A 16,897-nucleotide genomic window follows, 5' to 3' on the forward strand; every position below is an offset into this window, starting at 1 on the left:
CAGATATGCACTTTTTTGGTAATGTAAAAAATATGAATGGCTCATAGCATTATATATGCTAAATTAATTTATGCGATTCCTAGTCAATGTTTGTTCAAAATAAGGAAAACTTTCGCCGAAATACGAGTTCTATGAAACAACTCTGTTAACAAGATATCGTCGATAAAAATAAATATAATTGAGATGGCGACGAAATCATATTATTAACCACTTTATACCTGAAATATTTTTCAAAATTTGTTTAAAAACTCTTCTCTTTTTTTATGTAAATAAAAATATACAACAGAAAAATGCAAAAAAATTTTTTTTGAATACTATTTGAAAAAATGCAGTTTTTTAGGGTAATATAAATGAGCAATATATAAAATAATTCTTTCATAAAATAAAATGTTTGCGCATTACTGTTGAACGAGCATTGATCAAAACAGTGAAGACCCCATGAATAACTTTTCTGATGAAAAAATCTTAGGATTTACCTTGTGTAAATCCACAAAGAATTTGTTTCATGAAATAAAGTATTTATTTAAATGCACATCTCTTAAAACAATTCCCTGTTAAATCGCACCAGTTTTTGTTTTGTAATATAATAATAATAAAATTGAACAATAGAAATAATGATTCGTTGTCTTAAATTCTAAAAAATAAAACAATACGCATTAGTATATATATATATATATATATATATTATTAAAATAAATTACTAAATGCAAAGGGAAAAAATCACCTAATAATTCATATGAAAAGTACGTATGTACGTATGCGACCTCTCCCCCCTTATTTATGCGGTTAAACTTATTATGCTAATAATTAGTTGACCCAAAATAATCAGAACAATGAATATTATCATAATATTACTGAAAGTCTTGTATAAACCGTAATAAAATAAACTGATTTTTTTTTAATCCCTTTTTTAAAACGTAAAATTTTCATGATTGCTTAAAACTCTCATTTTTTAGGAACAAATTATATCATAATTTTTAGTCAAAATATGTATGGTAAACAATATAAAATTAAATTTTCTTACTACTTTGAGTGTACACGGCTCAACTGTAACCAAATGCGACGCAAAATTATGATTGATACATTTGTGCAAATATATTAGTCAAGTTAATATATAATATATTTACTCAGTTTGAAATATATGTTTTAGTCATGTTACCAATAACAATGTGTGACTAATAAGTATTTTTGTAATGTTGACTTTGAGAAAGTCATTTATAAACATGTGAGTGACGGCTATTTTTATTCATAAGAGGTGATTGTTATCTTAACCTTTTATGGTCAAGACTATATTTATTTTCAGTCCGTTTTATTTAAAGAACGTTTTCAAAATTATAGAAACATTAGGTGGTGTAACTGTGAAATATGAAACGATTTTATTTTCTGATTGTAAACAGAGATAAGGCATATCAAATAATCTGATTGTTTTCAATTAAGGAAGAACTTGAATTCAACAGCTCAATGCCAAATCGAACTGCAATATGATATCTTTATTAACAAATATTTTATATGGTCAAATCAAACCAAAAAAATATTTTGGTAATAAAGACTCTTTATTTACAAATACAGTTATAAAAATAAGTTGGCATAAATATACATCTGGGAATTTATTTTTATAATGCTTGGTATAATTACAAACATAAATAGTATGTGAAATGTTTTATAGTTTGATACTAACTGTTGTTTCTTCCTATAGTGCGTTTTTACCGACACAACCAATAAGATGCTATATCATACGGCAGACAATGGTTTAACAGTCAGAAGGACAAAGCTGGATTTCACTCCGAGTGAAATAGTATTTGACGAAGAAGACGCCGATACCTTCATCGCTCTGGATAAAGTCGACCCTGCTAGAAAAGTAATCAGTATCATTTATATACTTTAAGTTTTGTGTACTTATTATTTTTTATTATACAGTTGTACATGACACGTGATGGAGGACTATCGTTCACATTCATCGAGGAATACGTGAAATCGTTCTATTGGACATCGGGACCGAATCATCCTCGCCGCTTTTACATCGAAAGAGTCAAACCTTCAGGCAAAAACGTCATCCTGGCTGCTCCGAAACCGGAAAACCACACTTTCGAAAAGTTGTTTGATGACATTCAAGACTTTCAGATAAGGAACGAATTTATGTTTGCAACTAAAAAAAATGGAGAGGTATAATTTAATAGTTTCAATGTCTGTTTTCTGAATTTTCTGAATAATCTTTCATTATGTTTCAGAACAATTTGGATCTCTATATTTCGTACATGCGTGGTCCGTTCATCAAAGCTGAGTTCCAAACCGAGCTTGATTTAAAAGAGTTTTATATATCGGATGTGACTGGAACGAGGATCTTCATATCAGTTGCTCATACTGACTCTTTGTCAAATCTTTATGTCTCCGAGATCAGTAAAGACTTCGACGAGTTTAATTTTGTGCTCAGTTTAGAATCGATCATGTGTTACTTTCCGAATAATACTTGGAAGTTCAGTTGGCTTAGGTTAGTGTATTATAATATATTTAAACATTTTATTTTTATTATAATATATAAATATATGATTAATGATGATTTTAGTGATGTTGCCGAAGGTCCTTTTTCCGATCTTTATAAAGTAGAAGGACTCAGAGGTATATACGTAGCTTCCAAAGTGTCGACTAAGACTCCGATTCTAAACATTGCACCTGAACATTTGGTTTCGTATATAACATTCGATCACGGAAACACTTGGGGACTGATTAAGGCGCCGACCGAAGATGAAAACGGTATTCCAATAAACTGTGCTTCGAAAGATGAGTGCAGTTTGCATGTCAGTCAAAAATTCAGTCAATTATATCCGCCAACAAGGTATTGTTTGCTTAATGATATATTTATAGACGTTATTCGACAATACTTAATTTATAATATATTTTTAGATCTGCTACAATTATGGCTTCGAAATCTGCACCTGGAATTATCATGGCGACGGGCGTAATCGGAAAATCTTTGAAAGGCCATCCTGGAGTGTTTTTAAGCAGAGACGCCGGATTAACATGGAGACAGATATTGAAAGATTATTACTTTTTCAATTATGGCGATCACGGGGGAATTTTAGTAGCTGTTAAATATTTCAAAACACGAGGAGAGACTAAAGAATTACTATATTCGACCGATGAAGGAGAGAAATGGTCTTCATTTACGTGAGTCATGTTTATAATTGCTATATATCGCAATAAAGAAAAGAGTTAAGTATTATTTATTGCAGATTTCACGCTACCGATTTGAGGATTTATGGTTTAATGACAGAACCCGGAGAAAATACCACAGTATTTACAATGTTCGGATCGGCTAAAAGTCAACATCAATGGATAATCATCAAAGTCGATTTGTTTAAAGCGTTCTCGTACAATTGCACCCTCGACGATTATAAATTTTGGTCTCCGTCGTCAGCGAAAGCTGGCTCTAAGGTTCCTTGTGTGTTAGGTGTTACGGACACTTATCAACGTCGCATCGCTCATTCCAATTGCTACACTGGACAAAATTACGATAGACCTATAAATATAGAGATATGTGAGTGTGATAGACAGGACTTTGAATGCGACTTTGGATTTGTGGCAACGTCTCTTCCGTCTCATTGCATCAGGAATAAAACGTTGACCAAACACGATCCATATACCGTACCGGCTAGTTGTAGACCAGGCGATTTTTACAACAGAACTAAAGGCTATCGTAAAATTGACGGCGATCAATGCATCGACGGATTCAGCTATAATTACATGCCAGATCTTGTACCTTGTCCGATGAATAAAACGATGGAATTCTTGGTTGTCGCTCTGAGAGATAGCGTTGTGCGAATTAATTTAGCCAATAATAAACTAGAAACGTTTCCGTTGCGGGATCTTAAGAATGTAATAGCGATAGAATTTGATATAAAGAATAACTGCATATATTGGGCCGATATCATTAAAGATGTAATCGGTAGGCAATGTTTGGACGATGGATCGAATTATCCTGAAATCATTGTTAAAACTGATCTAGCTAGTATCGAAGGGATGGCTTTAGATTGGATTTCGAATGTTCTCTTTTTTGTGGACGGTACTAAAGCTAAAATAGAAGCCGTAAGAACCGATTTAACTACTGAAGGACGAATGAGGCGTACTATTCTCGGATCGGATGTTCTAATCAAACCGAGAGGCATAGCCGTGCATCCCACGTCTGGATATCTATTCTGGACAGATTGGTCTCAACTTAACCCTTCAGTGTCTAGATCAAATCTAGACGGAACCGATATCAGACGATTGTTTATTAGGCCTCTTGTCGAATGGCCTAATGGTGTCACTGTCGATCACATAGCCAATAGGATTTATTGGGTGGACGCCATGGAAGATTATATAGCCAGTTCAGATTTGGATGGACTTTCCTTCAAAAAAATTCTAGCCAACGACGAAAAAGTAGGACATCCATTCGCCGTAGCCGTGTTCAAAGATACTATGTTCTGGGACGATTGGAAAGCGCATTCAATTTTCTCGGCCGATAAAGATCATGGAGTTCTGTTCAAAGTGATCAAAGATAACCTTAAGGGCTTAATGGATTTGAAGGTATTTTCGTACTCCCTGAGATTCGGCACAAACGCTTGCGCCTCTAAAGCGAACAATTGCGAAGCCCTGTGCCTTGGAATGCCTAAAGGAAAATTCTCTTGCTTGTGTCCAGACGGTTTGAACATGACGGATGGAAAGTGCCAATGTCCCGGAGGCAAACTGCCTTATACCAATATGACGTGTCCAAGAGAATCCAACACTTGTAATGTAAGTATTTTTAAAATTAGTCTATAATTGCACTGTATGCCCCGAATGTTAATGAACCAAAAAATAACAAGACATATTTTAACACAAAGCGCGATTAATCATCCAAATGGACCAATACAAAAATTATTACATTAATTTCCGAATAGTAGTTTAGACGAATGGGAGAAAAGGCCTATTTAAAACAATAACCATACTATAGGGTGATCCAATTCGATTTTCTTATGTTGGCAGCATTAAATCAGACAGCTGTCAATAATCACGTGTGTTCAAAGAGTCAAATGTTTTTGCAACAATACATTTACGAAATGGATCGCTTAACCACCGCTCAACGCGTTAAAATTGTTTAATTGTTCTATAAAAATAACAATTCTGTACGAACTGTGTATCGAAATTTACGGGAAGATTAGTGTAAGTGAAAATGTTACCGAAGACTTGGAATTGTCTATTCGTTGGCGTTCGCAGCTTTTATTATGGCTCCATTTGGCGCTTTTTGCATCTGGACTTGCACTTACAACCGTATAAAATTCAGATAACACAAGAACTGAAGCTTAGAGACCATGGACAGTGAAGAATTTATTCAGATTAGGTATTAGAAGTTAATACTGATTTTACAAAAAAAAAATTCTCTGATGAGGCACATTTTCACATTTCTAGTTATGTTAATAAACAAAATTGCTGCATATGGGGCGAGAAAAATCCTCATGTGATTCATGAAATGAGAGTCCAAAAAGTGACTGGTGTACATTGTGGTCAGGTGGCGTCATTTGGCCTTACTTTTTTGGAATTGATGAAGATCGGTCGGTAACATTCAACGGTGAGCGCTATAGGCACATAATAACTGAAAATTTTTGGCACAAAACCGAAGATATTGATGAGGAAGACATGCGGTTCCCACTAGCCACACGTTTAGTGCAACATTAAATGTTTTGCGTGAGAAGTTCTCAGGTTGCATTATTTCCCGTTTTGGTGAAGTCAACTAGCCACCAAGATCATGCGATATAATGCCGTTAGATTTTTTTTATGGTTATGCTAAGCATCTTGTCTACGCAGACAAACCCGAAACGGGTTTGTCTGCGTTTGGCTAAAAACCAACTTCCACTAAGTTACAGCCGAGATACCGCCGGTAGTGTACGAAAAAGTCATCGAAAGGATAATCAGGTGCTACAAAAAATCTAGAGGCGGCTATTTAATTGATATTATTTTTCATTTTTAATGAAATACATGAAATTGAAGTTGGATCACCTTTACACACTCCCTCTAATGAAGCAAGAGTATGGTTCCCGGGTGAGTCCTTTATAAGCGAAATCATTGTGGTCGCTTCCAAATGCCGATACAACATCGAAGTTTTTATGTGTGTCGAAAATCGTAAATAAAAGTTGCTTTCGAAAGTATTAGTAACGGATGGTCCGAATATCGCGATTTCTCTCTTGTTCTTGTTTTAAAACACCTTTGTTCTGTTAGGCAATTTAGCAAAATTCCTTATTATATTGAATTTAATAAAATATTTTTAAATTCAGCCACAGCAGTTTTCGTGCGACAATGGTGTTTGTATTCCAACAAGCTGGCACTGTGACGGCGACAACGATTGTGGAGACCAGTCCGACGAAAAGGATTGCTCGACAGTAAAGTGTCTGGCTCCAATGATACTCTGTGATACGAATATTTGTATTCCACCAGATGCGAGGTAAACCCATTTGATTCGATAAATTTTAAACCTTTTGCAAATGGTAAAATTAACGAGTATTTTTAATTCTTAGATGCAATCATCGGAAAGACTGCTTGGACGGAACGGATGAACTTGACTGTCACTATGAAAATTGCACTGAAAGCCAATTCCATTGCACCAACGGAAAGTGTATTATCAGTAGATGGAGATGCGACGGCGAAGATGATTGCAAAGACGGTTCTGATGAATTTAATTGCACGGTAACACAAATTTTATAATGATTGCTATCAAATCTTACTTGTCTTTTCCTCGTTGATGAGAATTCAACAATAACTAGTTTGGCTGGTTTTATTTATGATTTTTTTATCAAATTTCTCGATACTTATATTTCACTTGCTTTGTCTATTTTAGAGATTATCTTTCTCTTCATCTGGTTGATTATAAACAAAACTTATTTATAATCAACCAGAGGAAAAGGTAGTGTATATTGCAGAAGAAAGTGCAATATATCAGTAATGTATATCGTAAAGGAAAAACGAAAATAAGACAAGCCAAAATTTGTAATGTTTGGATAAAACCAGACGAACAGTCGGCGAAAAAATAAGTCTTAACTGTATTGTGTCAACTATAAGGCAAAGTAGATGTTAAGTTATACTGTAGAGTTGTTTCTCACCTTATGTTTGAATGAAAGAGCTGAGTGGAATGAAGAATAATAATCCCTTCAAACAGGAATTTGAAAATTGTGAATCTTGATTTATAAAATAAACCACTTACAGCTTCATCGAAAAAAATGTGCTAAGATTCTAGACTAATCCCAAATATCCCAACATAATTTTTCCACTGTCGAAAAATAACCCACAACAATTAAACACCTTTTTGCACGTGAAATGTTTTAGAAGTGATATTGATACTCTTACTTTAAAAACACTACATTGATTCAGTGTATTTAATTGTATTGTATTTTAGAAGTCAAACCTGCCAACTTGCGGACATGATCAATTCCGTTGCTCGACTGGTCAATGCATACCTTTGTCTTGGACTTGCGACGGAGAACACGACTGTCCGGATGCGGAAGACGAAGCTTCAACCTTCTGCAAAGAATCAAACTGCACATCTGAGTGGACATTTAAGTGTAAAGGAAACGGAAAATGCATCCATACCTCATGGGTTAGTATTGATTGGATTAAACTCCACACTTCTCTATTTAATTTTATTTATTTTTATCAGGTATGCGACGGCGATGATGATTGTCGCGACGGCCTCAGATCCGACGAAGTGAACTGCAACAAATCCATCAATGACTCGTTCAGCAGAAACACCACACTGGAATTCCCCACTCCGAGTCAGTGTCACGATTGGATGTTTTTGTGCTCCAACAATAAATGCATTCCGATATGGTGGAAATGTGACGGTGTCAACGATTGCGGTGACAACTTTGATGAAATCGGATGTGAAAACTCAACAAACGCAGTTGACAAGAAAGCAACGGCGGCGCCCAACGGAAACGGGATTGAAAAACCGACGTCTTGCAAGACAAACCATTACATGTGTCCGAGCGGAGATTGTATACCTTCGACATGGGTTTGTGACGGAGCTGCGGACTGTCCGTCGGGTGAGGACGAGCTGCGGTGCGATGATAATACATACAAATTGAAATCAAAGAATGACTGCAACGAGTTTCGCTGCAGAATAACCAGTGGATGCGTTCCCTTACTGAAAGTGTGCGACGGCTTTCCTGATTGCCTAGATGAAACTGACGAACTTGGTTGCCAGGTATTATTTTTTTCTCAATTCGGAACTAACTACTGTTTAATATTTATTTATTTTATTAATTCGTTTCGTAACTCAAATTGAGCTTCATAGACATTTTAACGTAGCATATTTGCGCCTATAAATTATATTTTCACTAGTAGAAATATATATCTACTGATGAAAATGTATTGACTTTACTAGTGAAAATATACTTTACCAAAAAATACACATTCACTGTAACATTTATACATTGAATGTAAATAAATAATGATAAGTTGGTAAATATATATATTACTACATGCCAGATAATTTATATTTTTAGTGATAAAAATATATTTCTACTGGTGAAAATGTATTCCGATATGATTTTACTAAAATGACATATTTTAAAAAATATTTTCGGGATAGGTTAGAGACTGTTTTATCTAGATTTTCTTTTAGGAATAACCACTTAAAACTGAACGTATTATTTATTTATTTTGCTGCATTAAATCCAATTGTCAAATTACCGATAATACAATCTATAAAAACATGAAATTTATATAATTCAGTTGGTGCTGTTGTTGATTTTTCGTTATTTCCTTGCTTCTTATTTAGGTATTAGATCTGACTTTTCAGATCGAATACCTAAATTTACTGCTACTAATTTACATTCGTTGAATTCGTTACGCTGCCAGGTCGTGGTTTGTCATTTACGCTCAGTTTACATTTAGTTCAGTTTACATTTTTTTTTTTTTTTTTAAATATATTCTTGCTATAATTTTTCCAGAGTTGGGCCCCGGGAATTCGTCCCCTTTCCTCTCCTTTCGGTAGGCCTGCTTGTGATATAGTCTCAGTGGAATATTTTGACTCCCGATTGTTTTTCACACAATATTTTGTGAAATAATAAAATCCTTTAATCGTTTGATTACTACTTCTTTCATCACCTTTTCCATATTTGTTTTTATTATTTCAAATATTTTATATGATTCATCTCTTCTCTTTAGAGCAATTATAACATCATTAAACTTCGGTTTTGAGTTTAATCGATATTCTGTTCTAAAATTATTAACTTTTTATTAAATATCCAACCAATTCAACGATCGCTTTTATTGTTTTAGAAAAGTACAACTCCAGTCAACAAAATTTCAGTCGCCGTCAACTGCACCAAAGGTCAATTTTTGTGTGATAAAGGAAGGTGCTTGCCGATTTCAGTACGATGCAATATGAAGCAGGATTGTTACGACGGCCTCGACGAAGAAAATTGCACGATGGCCGAGATTGAAGCGGCCGCCAGCCGAGTCGACTATCTAATGGTTCACAAAGCCGGCTCGAACGCCACATTTATCGACGTCTATTGGAGGATGTACAACATTAAGGGCTACATTTTTGAGTTCATGCCGTCGATAAGCGAACTCTCAGGTCCCAAAGCCAACATCTGGGTTAACAACACGCAGTGGATAAGCATTTCGATGCACAGATTTGCTAATCTCAAACCTTACACCGAATACAATATGACAGTATACGTCCGTGTAGCTGGAAGCGACGTGAAAGATGGTTATCCTCCGACGCAATACGTAGTGGCGAGAACCGGTGAAGCTGGTAATATTATATCCACAGCCGTTGAAATTTGAATCAGTATAGATATGAATGTGATTATTGTAATTATAGAGCCAACTCCTCCGCTGAGGATCATCGCCAGACAGATGTCGGGACGTCGAGTACAAGTGCAGTGGGATCCACCGGCGGAGATTCGAGGAGTTCTAGTCGGTTACACAGTAATGGTAGAACCGCCCCTTCCTCCGATATCTCTGAACGTTCCCGCTACCAGTACATCGGCTTACATTCAAGAGGGTCACTTCACACCTGGAAACAAATACACATTTTGGGTAACGTTCAATTCTGTAATATTAATTAAACATTTTAGAATGTATATTATATTCGAGTTATTTTATAGGTAATTGCAAAGAATTCCGTTTACGAATCGAAGGTATCTCAAATAGTCACATTAGAATTTGATGCCATGGGAGACGTGGACGATTTGCGAGATCTAACCATGGAGAAATTCATTAATAACACTGTTCTTATCACTTGGTCTTCGATAAGAGGAGTCGACGGATACATAGTCAAACAGAGACTTCCGATTCCGTATCCAGAACCGAAACTGATCAAAGTGACTAACACCAATCTGACATGTAATTATTAGTCCGTTAGTTTGATTTATATGCTGCTTAAAAATTGTGATAATCTAATTAATGATATTATATATAGTAACGAACCTCACTCCAGACGTGATGTACACCATTGAAGTTTTGGCATATAAAGGAGAACAGATGGGAAAACCTGTCACAACGTTTGTGACACTCCCCGGAAAGAAGTTTTCATCTGTCACTAATTTTAGTGGATCTCTTGTAAACAACACTGCTGTTAAATTATCGTGGAATCCACCCAAGAACCTCAAAGTGCCGGCGGATCAGATCAAGTATTCCGTTCATTATGGTCTAACAATGGAAGAGCTCTTCAAAGGTATTTTGTCAATGTACTATTGTACATACAGTCGCATGCAAAAAAAAACGCATCACTTTTTGAGATCGTAAAAAAATAAGATATTTCCAATAAGATATTTCCATCATCGCTTGCTAGAATTCTCGGATTTTTTTGTGTTCATTTAGAGGTATGCCTCGATTGTTCTTTAGTAGTTACCTAGTCAGTTGACTGACAGCTATCGTGGAGAAAATATTTTTAAAAGTTATAATGCCGAATCGCTCGCAACTAAACTAATATCATTGTGTATTAGGCAATGGGATTTTCGACAAGACAAATTTTGCAGTCTGTTGGTTGTAACTAATCAACAGTTCGAAGACTTATAAGAAAAACGTCGGAACAGGTTTAACAAATCGAGTTAAGGGTAGTGGGCATAGAAAAATTACCTCATCTGGTGATAATCGGCTGATACGTCGAATCTGCTTACTTGATCGGCGTAAAACAGCGGTAGATATTACCAGCGAGCTCAATGATACAAAAAACAAACAAATAAGCGTGGGCACAACTTGTAAGCGTCTCAGGAATCAAGGTCTCTTTGGCCGTATATGAATACGAAACACACGGAATGCGCCAATCGGCATAAAAATGGACTTCTGTGGAAGTTCTCCAATGAGAGCAAAATTAATTTATTCGGATCAGATGGAGCGCTTGCGCTCATCGTCGAAAAACTGATTATTGTATTCAGCCAACTGTGCGAAATCCAGGAAGCCAAATGATCTGGGGATGCTTTACGTATCATCCTGAAAGTTTTTTTAATCTCTCTGATGGAAGAGCATCTGGGCTGAATTTTCATGGATGATTCTGCATCCTGTTTTTTAGGCAAAAATAGTCAGTTAAATTTTTTTTAAATCAATTCTATCAATGTCTTATTACATTCAAATTACAAAACTAATTATTAAATTATAAGGAAAAATGCGGAATTGAATCGTTGGACTGGCCTGAGGACAGCCCCGATTTAAACCCTATTGAAAATCTTTGAAAAATAATGAAGAAAATTAGAGTGCACAAACCATCTAGTGCAGGGTTTCCCAAACTTTTTCAGCGACGGAACACTTGGCAAATCCGAAAATTTTGGCGGAACACTTAGCTTATTTTGCTGTACCCAACTTCTAGGTACTAAAATCTTCGCCTTCTCTTGACGTCATAAATCTCAATTAAGTTTAACCGTCATTCGCCTTTCATTATGAAGTAGAATATGTTAAATTTTTGGGAAATATCTATTTAGGCTCCGCGGAACACCAATTTTGGATCCGCGGAACACCAGTGCTCCGCGGATCCGAAATATAGTTTGGGAAACTATGATCTAGTGTATAAAAACTAAAAGAAAAGTGTGGTATGAAGAAATTGACAATAAATTGATTGAATCTATGCCGTCGCGTGTTTTAGCAGGGTTGAAGGCTAAAGGGGGTGCAACAAAATATAAATATAAAAATATTAGTAACAATGCAAGTTGTCTTTTTTAGTTTCTTTCTTTAAAAATAGTTTTTGAATTTACTAATGAATTTCAAAGTTTTTTTTTCTTATGTGTAAAAATGGTATCTATTCCTTTTTATAATTTTCATTAATTTTTCATTTTTTAAATTTATATATTTTTATGTGTAATAAGACTTCAATAAAGTTTTAAGTAGTTTGAAAAAAAAAATATTTATTTAAACTATAATATATTTGTAGTATCATATGAAAGTGATGGTTTTTTTTGCACATTACTGTATATATTTTTATATTATTAAAATTTTTGGGTTTATTGCGATGAAAACTTACTGTTCGATATTTTGGCTGTGATACTCTAGCCATAATCACGAATTTTCAGCAATTTTCAGAGTTGCTGAAAATTCATGACTATGGCTAGAGTATCGCAGCCGAAATATCGAACAGTAAGTTCTCATCCCGATGAATCCTGAGATTTATGTAATGTATATATATAAATAATGTATATAAATATAATATTGAATCAATGCCTGTTTTAGAATCAAAACTTACGACATCAAACATGTCAGTGCTCATTGAAAACCTTCATTCTTGCGATTCGTATATGTTCAGCGTCGGCGTCGTAGAACCGAAATTAGGACCATTAACAAACGATCCGTTAACCATAGTAACTAAATATGATAAGAGGTTAGATTTTATTATTTTCTTGGTCAAAAAAAAATAAGACTATTTTTAGATGTATAAATTAAATTTGAAACAATTTTTGCGATTTATAGAGCTCCCGTAAAGAATCTCAAAGTCGAGCGAAATGAAATAGATGATCATGTCATGGTGATAACTTGGGACGCAAGTTGTATCACAGTGGCGAAGAGTGTTTATATTGTAAGTATTATCCTAAAGCTTAAAAATACGACTGAATTTATTTGAATCATTTTTTTTGTTTTATGTATAGATAACAGTCACCGAAATGACGCTCAATAAAACAACTATAGTTGAACTTCCACCCACTTCAAACGCCAGTCTCATTCACCGTTTCGATAATATGGAATACGGAGGCAAATACAATGTTTCCGTACAGCGAGAGTCAATCGATAATCCTGTAAAATCGCAAATAGTGTCTGGACCTCAACTTCATCCTCCTCATCAGCTTCAGGTTTGGCGCAACTCGAGCGGTACTCACGTATTGTACTGGGAAAACCGAAACTTACCGTCCATTCTGGCCAACGAGAAGAACATCAGGTATATCTTGGGTGTAATTATAATTATTAATAACCGATCCAATGCATTTTTGATTAAAATTTTAGTTACTACTATGAGGTTTTGATCGAGGAAGAAGACGGCAATGAACTTACCCAAAAAAGAGTAATGAGAGTGTCCGGTCCTCCTGTGGCTGTTCCGGACCTGCAGGCTGGTGTACGATATAGCTTATCTGTTCGTTTAGTCACGGACGCCGGCTATATGAGTCCTCATAGTGAAGAATGGAATATTCGTATCCCTACAGGTATTTTTTTTAAATTACTAGTATCATATCCAGGGCTACCGAGAGAAATTTTCGGGCATTTTATAACGGAACATGTCGAATCAGAACAAGTTAATTATTTACTTATCAAATAATTAGTTGCCGATATAAAATTAATTATTAATCTATTTTTCAACTTGTTCTAAATTGTCATTGTTTTTACTCGACATGTTAAATATTGTAACCGAAATTCTCCTGAAATGAGAAAGAAAAGTTTCTCACAAAGATTATTGTAATTTTTCTAGATGCTTGGAATACTGTTGATGAATCAAGATTGTCTCTTTACGTCGGAGTACCTTTGGGTATAATTGTGTTGGCAATGTGTGTCGCTTTGGTCGTGCTGACTCTAAAACACAAACGTTTAACCACGTCGTTTGCGCGATTTGCAAATCCTCGTTACGATAACAGATCTGGCACTGCAACCTTAGGAAACGCTGACATTATGGGTGAGCAAACTAATAATTATTTTCTAAATAATGTAACGACACTACCTTATATCGTGTTATATTTCAGACGAAGATGAAACACCGCCGATAAGAGGCTTTGCTGACGACGAACCTTTAGTGATAGCTTAAACTTTAAGTAGACAAAATTATACAAGGCGATGTTTTTTTTAATTAATAGTACCATTTATTATTTTCTTACTATTTGGACTATTACTTAAAATAAACACATATGTGCAGCCTTTACAAACTCTGAAATTCCACTGCTAGTCTTTAAACTTTAAGCATCCTAATTGTTAATATATTAACAATTAAGATCAGTTAGTAGTGTTTTTTTTTTTTGTATAGTTTGATCGGATGTGTGCGGAAATGAAAAGACTGTAACTAGTGATTGATTCACATAGCGTGTATAAAACGTGTTGAGAGTCTCAATCGTTTTTTTAATGTATATAATTTATTTTAATTATTGAGCATATTTTTTGAGTTTTCAAAGTTTAACTGTGTAGAAAATATTGTTGAGCCAATTAATAAATCTTGTTTTTTTCTCTCTTAAAAAACCAAGAATTGGAACGATACGTGTATATAAATATGTTTACATTAGAACTATATTATTATATCAACCCCGATAACGGTCTATAAGGTGACTTGAGGTTTTTGACTTCCGTTATTAGTTTTTAACTAGTTGGACCAAATTTAATTTGTAGTCTTTTATAGCTTTAAACATGCCTTTAATTTTATTGTTAAAAATGTTTTAACACAAACCAACCACTTGTTTATAGTGTTTTATCTGATTAATATTGTGTTTGTATAATAATGGATAGCAACGATTCAAGTCACATTGAATATAATTTTATTAAGCCAATTCTTATGACTATTTTATTTCTGATGTTTCCTACGAGTGTACAATTTGAAAGATCATACCGTCTTTGACCGAATAGTGTATAAACGATTGTTAAAAGACATACATGTAATAGACTACGCTATATTATAACTCGAGTGATAAAATAAAACGGTATTATGTATTGTATATTTGAGTAATTGGTCTTATGATAATAAAATATGAAAATAAAAGTGGTCTTATTTTATAATACTTTTTTGTGGTATAGAGATAATGTATTTTGTTAAAAAAGTTATCAGGTATCATGTATTGATATTTTTATAGTGATGGTAAAGATTTATTAATTATTTGGAATTTTATCAGGAAGGAATAGTTGCAAAAACGTGTGGATTGTTAGCGCTATTACAAGATAATTAAATGTAACTTGTCTATTTTACTATAAATCTTCCATTAAAACAGGACAGGCGTTAGACCAATGCGCTGCGATGGTGGCACATATTTTATGAACCCTTTCACCGCGGATGGCTTCTATATAAGTCATCAAGAAAAGCGTCAGTAATCATTGGACACCTCAAGGTGCCATAAACCTAATATGGTTATTTAGTATAATTTAATACTGTAAATCAGTCCAATTTATTGAACCATAATATTATTTTAAATATGGCCTGAATAGATGCCACCCACATATATAAAAAAATTTGAAATATCAGCCGCGGTGAAAGAATTAATTATAAACTATAATTACAACTTACATGCAATGGATGTCAATATGATCAACCCAGTTCGATTTAATTTTAATTATATCCCCGCTAAATTAAAAGATGCTAGTGTTTTGTTTAATTGTTTTTACTTACTGTGGGGGTCCATTTATTTATTTATATATAGGTTTTATTATGCCCTAAACTTGGCGGCACTCTGATAATACTGTCGCGACATAGACACATTTTCTTGGCGAACTTTGGCGGGCTCATAACGCCGATGCTGCCTCGAACACCGTCCACTTTGATATTCAAATTGTAACTATTATAACATTTTCGCAATGGGTGGCAATTAGACACAGATTGAGCCACTGCAGTAGTATTTTATATTGAAAATTTATTGTTTACGTGGTGTTTTATAAGTATACAAGGCGCGGACCCGCACCGGCGTGCGAGCCCACCATTGTTGCCACGATAAGAATCCAGAGTACTGCCAAGTTTTGGCCATAATAAATCTATATAAATAGGCTCCTATATTTTATTAAATGGGGCCTACACCGTCTTTAATAAAATACTACTGAAGTGGCTCAATCTGTGTCTAATTGTCAACTGTCACCATCCGTTGGCAAATTATAATTATATATATTTTCTGATTTGACTTAAAATATTATTGAAAATATTTTTTCTAAAAATGAAGGGCAATTTTGAAAATTAGACAGATTGCTAAGAATACTTACTACATTATCATTTATATGTTAGTGATATGTTTATTTTAAAAACAATTAGATTACTCGAAATATGAAGAATATCGGGCAAAAGGATACCAACGCGTATAAAATAACTAATAGTATTTTAAAATTATTTTCAATGTTTTAAATTTAGTCGCCTAGCATATGTATTAAGTGACAGCAGTTTCAGATGAAATTGGAGATAACAAATACAAAGAATAAAAAAATGTTACGTGCAGCAAATAAATTCACTATATGGCAACACTGAGCAACAATGAAAACACAGCTAATTATCAGATAGATATTATGAGTAGATATTTTTAATACCAAATTGTAATATTTCGCATAAAAAATGATTCAAAAAATACATAAAGTGTCATTTTTGTCATGAGGCCCGGAATCATTTTTATCCCAGGTCCTCAATTCACTCTTGGCGGCCCTGTCTGTACTTATCAGAAGATGAGAAAAGTAGATAGTGATAATGACAAAAATTAACTAGGTGTAAAATTTGCGACGTCACCGTTTCACAGTA

At 34.3% G+C, this 16,897-nt stretch overlaps 1 protein-coding gene across 2 annotated transcripts in view; it reads left to right on the plus strand.

Annotated features, from left to right (window-relative positions):
• Nucleotides 1-16,897, plus strand: part of LOC148238118 (sortilin-related receptor-like) — a 309,166-nt gene that overhangs the window by 11,719 nt on the left and 280,550 nt on the right. The window contains exons 3-22 of one of the 2 annotated variants that reach the window (XM_088205895.1): nucleotides 1,697-1,858; nucleotides 1,918-2,163; nucleotides 2,229-2,488; nucleotides 2,564-2,833; nucleotides 2,902-3,165; nucleotides 3,231-4,770; nucleotides 6,288-6,454; nucleotides 6,528-6,696; nucleotides 7,403-7,603; nucleotides 7,664-8,209; nucleotides 9,289-9,769; nucleotides 9,839-10,056; nucleotides 10,125-10,362; nucleotides 10,439-10,693; nucleotides 12,679-12,826; nucleotides 12,916-13,021; nucleotides 13,092-13,378; nucleotides 13,444-13,640; nucleotides 13,904-14,104; nucleotides 14,172-15,172. In XM_088205895.1, the coding sequence (XP_088062021.1) occupies nucleotides 1,697-1,858; nucleotides 1,918-2,163; nucleotides 2,229-2,488; nucleotides 2,564-2,833; nucleotides 2,902-3,165; nucleotides 3,231-4,770; nucleotides 6,288-6,454; nucleotides 6,528-6,696; nucleotides 7,403-7,603; nucleotides 7,664-8,209; nucleotides 9,289-9,769; nucleotides 9,839-10,056; nucleotides 10,125-10,362; nucleotides 10,439-10,693; nucleotides 12,679-12,826; nucleotides 12,916-13,021; nucleotides 13,092-13,378; nucleotides 13,444-13,640; nucleotides 13,904-14,104; nucleotides 14,172-14,233 (6,018 nt within the window). In that variant the 3' untranslated portion in view covers nucleotides 14,234-15,172. Of the gene's footprint in view, nucleotides 1-1,696; nucleotides 1,859-1,917; nucleotides 2,164-2,228; nucleotides 2,489-2,563; nucleotides 2,834-2,901; nucleotides 3,166-3,230; nucleotides 4,771-6,287; nucleotides 6,455-6,527; nucleotides 6,697-7,402; nucleotides 7,604-7,663; nucleotides 8,210-9,288; nucleotides 9,770-9,838; nucleotides 10,057-10,124; nucleotides 10,363-10,438; nucleotides 10,842-12,678; nucleotides 12,827-12,915; nucleotides 13,022-13,091; nucleotides 13,379-13,443; nucleotides 13,641-13,903; nucleotides 14,105-14,171; nucleotides 15,173-16,897 lie in introns of those variants that run through there. The other variant, XR_015812708.1, reaches the window with a different exon arrangement.

The sequence above is a fragment of the Plectrocnemia conspersa genome, unplaced genomic scaffold (genome assembly GCF_051122295.1).
Source record: "Plectrocnemia conspersa isolate PC_06_02 unplaced genomic scaffold, ASM5112229v1 ptg000002l, whole genome shotgun sequence".
NCBI lineage: Eukaryota > Metazoa > Arthropoda > Insecta > Trichoptera > Polycentropodidae > Plectrocnemia > Plectrocnemia conspersa.